Source organism: Carcharodon carcharias, chromosome 21 (genome assembly GCF_017639515.1).
Source record: "Carcharodon carcharias isolate sCarCar2 chromosome 21, sCarCar2.pri, whole genome shotgun sequence".
In the NCBI taxonomy this organism is placed as follows: Eukaryota; Metazoa; Chordata; class Chondrichthyes; order Lamniformes; family Lamnidae; genus Carcharodon; species Carcharodon carcharias.
In genome coordinates this window covers 61,009,666-61,020,251 of record NC_054487.1, presented here as the reverse complement: position 1 = coordinate 61,020,251, position 10,586 = coordinate 61,009,666, and the positions used below count along the sequence as shown (strand labels likewise).

General features: G+C 42.7%; 1 protein-coding gene across 1 annotated transcript; it reads right to left on the bottom strand.

Annotated features, from left to right (window-relative positions):
- Positions 1–2,114: 2,114 nt before the first annotated feature.
- On the bottom strand, positions 2,115–3,059 carry LOC121293065 (interferon gamma-like). The gene is made up of 4 exons (XM_041215659.1): positions 2,943–3,059; positions 2,600–2,668; positions 2,324–2,509; positions 2,115–2,234 (listed from the first exon to the last, which is right to left on the bottom strand). Exons 1-4 carry the CDS (start codon positions 3,057–3,059, stop codon positions 2,115–2,117), a joined length of 492 nt encoding a protein of 163 aa, XP_041071593.1.
- Positions 3,060–10,586: the final 7,527 nt, after the last annotated feature.

Genomic DNA, 10,586 nt, shown 5'->3' with positions numbered 1-10,586 from the left:
AGAACTTGCAGCACAGATGTAGGTCCTCCAGCACAACATCCAGCTCTACATGACTCTCCTCCCAATCCCCTTTATCTAACCTGTTCAGCATCATCAATCTCTTTCTCCCTCATGTGTTTCCCCTTAAGTGATTCTGTGCTATTCATCTCAACTACTCCCTTGGGTAGCGAGCTCCACATTCTAGATTGGCTGGAATTTCCTGTAAATTTATGCCAACATACACACACAATCTGGGCTCAAGTTATACTAAAAGATTCCGGAATTTGTGATGTGAGTCATGCAAGTAAATATGATATGCACAAATTTCCTCAATCTTTTGTGATCACTGCCTCCAACCAAATACATCTCTGCCCATAATAATGGCCCTTACCCCAAATTATCAAACTTTATGGCGAGTTTCCTGCAATTCGGCTTGCTCAGTGGCTCTCAAAATCTGATCAGAATTTCAGGCGGAGGGAAAACTAAGTCATTTTTCTGCTATTGCAATTTTTGAGTATTTTCTTAAATGTTATCTTCAGGGAATGTTGAATGGGTTTTTGTAGTTATGAGTCACATTAACAATTGATAGGCAACCCATCTGTTGTTAAACATGCTGTGGCTAATGTGGATAAATGATGGTTAAATGAGATGAAACTTTAATTTTCATACTTAAAGAAGACATACATAGTATGAATTTGGCTCTTTCCTTGGGCCTCAGTTTTTTATGTTGATTTCCGCCCATTTTACTTTCAGCCACATTAACTATTGAGATTCTCAGGAAAAAAATTCGTAACTTGATATCTGCAGAATGGAAATAGGCACGTTTTGAGTCTAACCTCCAGGATGCATTTCAGAGGAAATCCCAGGCCATCATTCCTCTATTGTATACCGACTCCTACAATGTTGATTGCTGATCACAGGATAAGATATGGAAGTTATTGTAAGCATCATGTACTAATCAAGAGGACCAGAGTAAGGCTTGTGATCTTTTAACATTAGTTGAACTTCCCAGAATTTGGTGAAACAGTACATTAACAGGACACTGTGATAGCACATGAGGCTGACCTACCACCTCAGCCAGCAGCAGTAGTAAATAGCCATTAATTCTCAGCTTCCATTTTCAATGCTTTGCTTCAGGCTGAATCCATACATTAGATGTCCATGATTCTGATAACATTATGGCAAATCTCACTGAAGATTTTTTTATTATTCCAAAGTAGAGGTGTCATTAATGTCCAGTTATTATTCCAGAAGGTGCATCCTTTCCAGGAAGGAACTTTGTGTTGATAAGTTCTGTTGTCATATCTTATGCTGTTGCCTTTAGCCCATACTAATCAGTATCTACATCCATTGAGCTTTATTCTTCTGTCCTTTTATTATTTATCCATTTCTTGAATCGTCTCTGATTAACAAGGTCCAATGACATTTCATCTGGCAATGTAGCTTGATGGTCAGAAGGCCAGGTTTGTTTTGATTATACTTATTTAGGAGAGATTAATTGAAGTTATAATTGCTGACGTGTTTTGCATAGATACAAACTCAGAAAATAAAATAAATTGAAATGTTTTATTCTGTTCATTAATAACAACACACTTCAGCCACAGATCTGACAAAAGTAGATTTTAAATTTTCTTTTTTTTAAAAAGAAGTTTATATTGCTCATGGTGTCACTTTAAGATGAAACTCTTACAAATTATGCTTTAGTATTCGCAAACAATTATCTCTCCTTTAATGGAAAGAAGCATATTTATTGTTCCAGAATTAATGATATTCCACTCAGAAATAATAGGTAGCTGTAGGTTCTACCTGTATTCTAACATGTCATCTATAGGCCATGAAAGCCATCTAGTATAATGTTTTTGATTAAAAGTAAAAATACAATTCTAAAAATGATTATCAAATTAGAATGATATTTAGGTCAGCAAAAGTTTCATCTTAATCCATGAAATTCCATGATTATCTAATAAATACTCAAAGTCCAGTGACACAAGACAGCAAATAGTAAAAGTAACAATATTATGGTAAACTTGTCATTGCAGCAAATATAAATTATTAAATATGAAATAAATATGTTAACTTTTGACTTGTTGTAGACATAAGACTTTCATTTCTCAGCAACTATGGTAAAACAATCTTTAGGTCCTCTGCCTCCTTCCCATGTTCCTCTTGCGTCTTCTTTTCCCAGTCTCTTTCACAGTGGTCAGAATTTCATCGAGTTCAAGGATTGCTTTGCGCTGAACCAATTGATCATCCCACTATTAAAAGTAACATAAACATAGGCATAAATTTACATTTAATTATCAAGTTGAAAAATCAACATAAAAGCAATGTGTTTTATAGTTACCTTAATATTGCTTAATTCCTCGAGATCACTGATAAGGTGATTTTGTGTTCTGGATTTCAAACACTCTTGCAAGCTATTCGCAACAAGGCTAATTTGGTTCTTGACTTCATTGTGGTGCTTTAGATTATTAAATAAATCCAAGTACCATTGCAATATAACGTTCAACACAATGCCTGATTCAGGTGCCTGAGAGACAAATAGAAGCAATTAGATGAATGTAGCAATGGGATAGTATTATGTTCAAATACATGAAAAATTCTTTGAGCAGGATCTCACCTGTTTGTACCTTTTAAGCATCTTGGTAAATAATTCCCCTCCTTCAGAAACCTCGTGGTGGTTTATATTCTAGAAACAGTTTAAATCACAAGTCATTCAATAAGAATCCAAATTTAAACACTTGCATTATAAAGCTGAGTTCAACTCAAAATCTTCATGTAGACTATGTTGAGCAATCAAATTGGAGCTTTGCATCAGTCAAATTGTGCATTCTTTAACCAATAATTCTTGTATCATGTTTAGCAGTCGTCTTTAATATGTATAATCATTCTACACTACATTGAACATCACATTACGAATGGCATAGACATTCAAAGTAGTAAACATTGATATCAGTACTTACGAAGTGTTCACTCAGCCGTGTTAGAGGCTCATCCAATGAACTTAAAGGCGCACATCTAGCAGAGTCTGATAGTACATTACTGACCATCCCAATGATGAAACATGCCAAAAGTATCATGGTTTCGAGTAGATCAAACAGTAGAATTAAGCAAAGTCGCTGTTTTGTGTCTTGTGTGTTTGCTCTGATCTGGCTCAAGTAAGACTGATGCCAAGCATTGTTCCTTCTTACATTTATACCTGCCACTTGTGTATTTTTGGCTCATCAAAAATACCCGGCTCACACTTGCTTTGCAATTCATTGAAGTTCAGATGGTGTTAGATAGGATGGGACAAACGTTGGTGTAGCCCTGAGGTTTGGTTTGTGAGGTTTCAGTCAATAATTTCCTTCAAACAAAGTGACAAATTAACACATCGCCCATGCAGATTACGTAGATCCTGAGCAGTCTGGTTTTCAGGGATCCTTCGAAAGAAGCATTCTCAAGTGTGGGAAAATCTTTGTGGCTAGGCGGGTCACTCCTGTCTCAATCGCCTTTATTGAGTAATTATTTCTTTCATGTTTGACAAACCACACATCAACTATTGAGAAAAGCGACAAAAGTCATCAAGAAATTTTTTGAAACTCATAAAATATTCAGTGAACAAAAATTCCCCAAACTCAAATCCAATAATGCTGATTCCTTCCAGAGCAATTTATCCATTTCAGATTCAATTTCATGTTATGATTTATGATTTTGATCACCATTATCATCAATAGTTACTTGCAGACTTTGAATGCAAGTTAGCACACCTTTTGAAATGTGGCTACCAAACAAATTATTTGTTTTGATCAAATAGCATCCCATGAAAAGTGATTAAGGATAGGATGAATTGTCTTCTACAGCACATCCTTAAGGCTGATCTCAGCCTGAGGCAATATGAATTTGAAATCAAAATATGTAACTGGACTTGCCAGAGTATCAAAGGATCTCCAGCGGAGTCTGTTGATTCTTGGGACTTTTTTTTTTAATTCAGTTGATTTCAGATGTATAGTAAAGCAATTGCGCAGATTTTGTGTGTGCTTATGTGTTAGTTCAGTTCTTGCTTGTGTCAGTAATTCACGTGACTCAAGGCAGTCAGCTTGAAACTGGAGGTTTTCACACCTCTTCAAAGTCAGCTCTTTGGTTACTCAGTTAAAGCAATCACCTCCTTTGGAAATTCAAACCAATCAGCAATCTTACAACAATGACGGCCTTGCTCAGCAGAATTTTGTACCGAAAGGATGTTAAAGAGCAGCACTTTTTTTCCATTATCTGGGACTGGAGAAGGTCAGACCACAATGCTCTCCCTGACAGATCACCGGATTACACTGGAAAACCTTCTGTCAAGAGGGGAAAAAAGTTAGAAGTTGCGGTTCAAATAGCTAAGAATCGATGACATAGGTAAGAGTAGGGTGTCTTAGAGAGTTTGAAGAGTCAGGATCTGGATTTGGGTTCAAGACCATAGGGTACAAATCTCAAGGTTACTCCTGGTGCCATACACTAAATCAGATATGCGCTGCTATGCACTATGCTATGCTATGCATTACTTCAACATGTCACCATAGAAATGATACGGAGAGGAGTTTTTTTTAGGATAGTTGTGGGGCAAGGGGTAGTGAAAATTGCCGAGCACTGACCTGCTGAGAAAAGTAGCACTGGAAACAGCCCCAGCTGCAGAACAGGCAGACTTTAGGCCAGGTCAAAATAGACCTCAGAGACAATTGCAAAATGGCGGGAAGTGATCGGAAAGGAGGTGAGTGGGGCCAACAATAGTCTTTGGCGCTATTGTGGAGCCTGGAAGAACACTCCTGCTTCTCTTTCTTCCCAGGCAGTCTTTTTTATTTTAAATTAATAAATTACAATTAACTGTCCTCTGAAATGTCCAAGCAAGCCATTCAGTTGTACCGAAAGGATGTTAAAGAGCAGCACTTTTTTTCCATAATCTGGGACTGGAGAAGGTCAGGCCACAATGCTCTCCCTGACAGATCACCAGATTACATTGGAAAACCTTCTGTCAAGATGGGAAAGAAGTTAGAAGTTGCGGTTCAAATAGCTAAGAACCAATGACGTAGGAAAGAGTAGGGTGTCTTAGAGAGTTTGAAGAGTCAGGATCTGGATTTGGGTTCAAGACCATAGGGTACAAATCTCAAGGTTACTCCTGGTGCCATACACTAAATCAGATATGCGCTGCTATGCCACAGAAAAGTTGAAAAAGAATTAAACTCGACGGATCACCTGGTATCGACCTAGTCATCTGAAACGACAATGGCACACCCTGCCCAGTCCACCCTGCAAAGTCTCCTTACTACCATCTGAGGGCTTGTGCCAAAATTGGGAGAGTTGTGCCACAGACTACTCAAGCAACAGCCTGGCATAGTCATCCTCAGCAAATCATACTATAGTGCCAATGCCCCAGACTGCTCCATTACCACCTCTAGGTGCATCTTGTCCCACCACAGGGCAGACACACCAGAGGTGGCAGCACAGTGGTATACAGTTAGAAGGGAATGACCCTGGCAGTCCTGAACATTGACTCCAGACCCCATGAAGTATTAAGGCATCAGGTCAAATATAAGCAAGGAAACCTCCTGTTGATTACCACGTACCACCCTCCCTCAGCTGATGCGTCAGTACTCATCCATGTTGAATACCACTTGGAAGAAGCAGAAAGAGTATCAAGGACACAGAATGTACTCTGGGTGGGGCATTTTAAAGTCCAACACCAAGAGTGGCTTGGTAGCACCATTACTGACCAAAGAGGCCAAGTCCTAAAGGACATATCTGCTAGACTCGGCCCACGGCAGGTGGTGAGGTGTCCAACGAGAAGAAAAAACCTGCTTAGAGTTACAGTCATTTCCGGCACAGAAGGAAACCATTTGGCTCATAGACTCCATGCTGGCTCCCCATGGAGCAATCCAGTCTGTCCCATTCCCCGACTTGGTTCCCGCAGGCCTGCAAGTTTGTTTCCTTCAAGTGCCCATCCAATTTCCTTTTGACATCATTGTCTCTGCATCTCCCAGCCTTATGGACAATGAGTTGCAGGTCATTACCACTCACTGAATAAAAAAAGTTCTTCCTCATATTCACCCTGCGTCTCTTGCCCAAAATCTTAAATATGCAGCCCCTAGTCCTCATGCAATTGGCTAATGGAAAGACTTTTCTCTTTCCAAGCCTGTCATAATCTTGTAGATCCCCTCACTTCAAGCAGAAGAACCTCAGCCTTTCCAACTGAACATTGTAATTAAAAACCTCTAATCCCTGGAACTATTCTGATAAATCTCCTCTGCACGCTCTCAAGGACCTTCACATCCTTCCTAAACTGTGATGACCAGAACTGTACACAGTACTCTATTTGGGACCTAACCAGAGCATATATATAGGTTTTTTTTTATTCATTTATGTGGGCTTTGCTGGCTGGGCCAGCACTTTTATTGCCCATCCATAGTTGCCCTTGAGGAAGCAGTGGTGAGCTGCCTTCTTGAACCACTGCAGTCCATGTGCTCCACAGCCTCCCTATTTTTGTACTTAATGCCTCTATTTAAGCTTAACCTCATCCTCATTAATCTACCTGTCGCAGATGCATCTGTCATCACAGTATTAGTAGGAGTGACCACCACACAGTCCTTGTGGAGACCAAGTTCCGTATTCACACTGGGTCTTCACACTAAGCACAACCTCCATCAGGTTGAATGGTACGATCACCATGCGAAATGAGATAGATTCAGAACAGGTCTAGCAACTCAAAACTGGGCATCCATGAGGTGCTCTGAGCCATCAGCAGCAATAGAGCTGTATTCAACCACAGTCTGTAACCTCATGGCCTAGCATGTCCCTCATTCTACAATTACCATCAAGCATAGGGATAAACTCTGGTCCAATGATGAGTGCAGTAGAGCATGCCAGGACCAACACCACATAGCCAAAAAGGAGGTGCCATCCTGGCGAATCAACAGCACACGACTGCATACATGCTAAACAGCAGAAGCAGTATATGGTAGACAGAGATAAAAGATCCCCCAACCAAGAGGTCAGATTAAAATACTGCAGCCAACCTATATCCTGTGGTGAATGGATGTTGGACAGGCTTTAACCTGGGGGCATTCTGGTCCTGGAGAGAGAGGGGCTGCCAGAGGCCAGGCACTGGTGGCCTCACAAATCCACTCTCGCCTTTAATGCCAGTCGGAGCCATTGCAGGATAGTGAGGAAAATTCCACACTTCTGACTTGTGCCTTGTAGGTGATGAACAGGCTTTGGGGTGTCAGGAGGTGAGTTACTCGCCGCAGAATTCCCAGCCTCTGACCTGCTCTTGTAGCTGCAGTATTTATATGGCTGATCCAGTTAAGTCTCTAGCCAATGATAATCCGCAGAATGTCGATTGTGGTGAATTGAGCAATGGTAATGCCATTGAATATCAAAGGAAGATGGTTAGATTCTCTCATTTTGGAGACAGTCATTGCCTGGCACTTCTGTGCAAAGCCCAGGAGAGATGGTGCACAGGGCACAAAGCACCAGGGCTCTGAATACCGAAAACAGTCAAAGAGACAAATGGAAAATCCCAACAGGAGAGGGTCACGTGTTGGAAAGCCGACAGGTGGTGATCGGCGGTGATGGGTTGATGTGCTAGTCAGTTTGCGGGCACTACTTGACGGTTGGTGATGACAGGATCACATCTTGGGCAGTGGTGGGGGTGCCATGGAAATGGGGGCCATGAGTTGTGGGACCAGCCCAGCCCAGCCCCAGGGCCGGCTGAACTGAGAACACATTCGCACAGCATGGTAATATTTAAGGTAACTGATATCGTCTACATGATTCCTACCTGCTCTCTGCTACCCCCTCCATCACTCTTAACTGCCCCGCAGTTACCTCCCATCTCGTCAGGCCCCAGCGGCTCTCGGGGCCTCATCCCACCCAACATGTGACCCCCACCATCCGTCAAGCACCACCTGGGAAGCCTTTTACATGTGACCACATCATCACTAATCACTGACCACAGTCCCACAACTCATGGCCCCCATTTCCATGGCACCCCCACCACTGCCCAAGATGTGATCCTGTCATCACCAACCGTCAAGTAGTGCCCGCAAACTGACTAGCACATCAACCCATCACCGCCGATCACCACCTGTCGGCTTTCCAACACGTGACCCTCTCCTGTTGGGATTTTCCATTTGTCTCTTTGACTGTTTTCGGTATTCAGAGCCCTGGTGCTTTGTGCCCTGTGCACCATCTCTCCTGGGCTTTGCACAGAAGTGCCAGGCAATGACTGTCTCCAAAATGAGAGAATCTAACCATCTTCCTTTGATATTCAATGGCATTACCATTGCTCAATTCACCACAATCGACATCCTGGGGATTATCATTGGCTAGAGACTTAACTGGATCAGCCATATAAATACTGCAGCTACAAGAGCAGGTCAGAGGCTGGGAATTCTGCGGCGAGTAACTCACCTCCTGACACCCCAAAGCCTGTTCATCATCTACAAGGCACAAGTCAGAAGTGTGGAATTTTCCTCACTTGCCTGGAAGAGTGCGGCTCCAAGAAGCGTGATCCCATACAGGACAAAGCAGCCCGCTTGATTGGCACCCCATCCACCACCTTCAATATTCACTCCCTCCCAAATGCACAGAGACACAGTGTGTACCATCTACAAGATGCACTGCAGCAACTCACCAAGGCCCCTTGACTTCTACCACCTAGAAAGACAAGGGCAACAGACACATGGGAACACCAAATCCTACAAGTTCCCCTCCAAGATACAATCATCCTAACTTAGAACTATATTGTCATTCCTTCATTGTCGCTGGGTCAAAATCCTGGAACTTTCTCCCTAACAGCATTGTGGGTGTACCTATACAGGATGGATTGCAGTGGTTCAAGAAGGCAGCTCACCACCACCTTCTCAAGGGCAATTACGGATAGGCAATAAATGCTGGTCTAGCCAGCAATACTCACATTCATGACAGAACAAAAAAAATCTGCTGAAGGACTGTAAAAGTAATAATGCAGTAATTGCAGTAATTCTGTGGATGCATGCCAGCCTATTTATTTCTGCGATCAAAAGAAACAGGAGGCTAAGAATTTGTTTCCTCCTCAGGTGTGGGAGTCACAATTTGTTACCTGCCCATACCCAATCCTTTTGGGACAGATAGCAGGCAAACTTCAGGCTTCCTCCTCATTTGACTGTTCATAGCATTCAGCTGAGTGCAACCCACAATGTTTGTTGGCTGACTGTTCAACAGGAGGCCTAGCAGCATGTAAAGTTAACACATTTCAACTAGTCTACCACTCCCTTTAAATAAAAGGTGCATTCAATAGAAGGGAGGTGCTAGTTCTGCAATAGACTGTTAACAAAAGACGCATAACCAGGGAAGATAGACGGCTCCCAGATTCACAAATGCATCACTGCAGACCTTAGTGATGGAAGTTGGCAGGAGGGACTGTGGGGACCAGTAGGCCCCCAAGGAACATTCTCTGCAGATCGAAAGGGAGGTCAACTTCCAGATGCTGGCACCAAAGACATGGACAGTGCCGCAAGAAGTTCAATGACCCCACATGGTTACTCAAGGTCAGTGAATGCATCTAAACAAGACATTTCATACCAACTGCACCACCAACCTTTCTGCTCAATGTGCTACACCCCATCACTCATTCATCAGCAATCCCTTTCAGTCAGGACAGAGGTGCAATATTCAGATGTTTCACTTTATCCTCACACAGTTTCCAATGCTACCAGCCTCACACTTACCGCTCACTGCTTCCACTTCAGCTATTCACCTGTGACAGGTACCTCACTCGAAGACAGTGCTACTGACATTCTTTCCTCTCTCTTTCAGGATGAGGTTACACATAATCACAGGTAGCAGAGCTGAACCGGATGGAACCAGGGATGCTTGCAAAACCTGAGTGCTTTGGAGCCAATGGTGCTTAGTACCACGTGGCTGATTGGACACAGGCTGTTGCATCCGATATCGCTGAAGGCATTACAGATGACAGTACATTCTTGCCTTATGCCCCTTCTCATCTTCCCATCTTGCCCTTATCCTGCTATCTGGCATGAAGTAAAAACTGCTGATGGTGTAAACATGGACCTCTTGCTTTCCACCACAGCCCTCAGCCTTCCCACAAGCTGATTTCCTGCCTACAGGCATTCAAGAATTGCTACCTGCCCAGTCACAACAGCCTTAGGAGGAGGAGAAAAAGCAACAGCATACCACTAATGAAGAAACATGGTCTCTTGGTCTGACGCTTGCAGCCACCAGCTGAGATACTGGCTCTTTATGCACTTTAGAGACTAGCACAGAGTCAGGATCTGCATGCGAGAGTCATCGTGACATGAGTGGGAAGCAATCAAGTCAAGAGGTAAGAATAGCATGTCTCACCCCCTGGCAGACAAGGTCACACACACATTCTGCTACTGGGAACTGTGCTGAGGAATATGATGGGACAGCATATACGAGAATGCTGATGAGCATGTATGCCGAGATACGAATATACAAACAAGGAGCAGGAATAGGCTATTCAATCCCTCGAGCCTTCTCCGCCATTTAACTTGATCATGGCTAATCTGATGGTAACCTGAAATCTGCTTCCCTCCTACCTCTGATAACCTATCACTCCCTTGCTTATC

Excerpts from the sequence above, each read along its gene's own strand:
- LOC121293065 (XM_041215659.1), bottom strand. The coding sequence starts at position 3,059 with ATGATACTTTTGGCATGTTTCATCATTGGGATGGTCAGTAATGTACTA. Across the intron at positions 2,669-2,942 it reads CACGGCTGAGTGAACACTTC|AATATAAACCACCACGAGGT; the intron begins GTAAGTACTGAT and ends AACTGTTTCTAG. Across the intron at positions 2,235-2,323 it reads AGGAATTAAGCAATATTAAG|TGGGATGATCAATTGGTTCA; the intron begins GTAACTATAAAA and ends TACTTTTAATAG.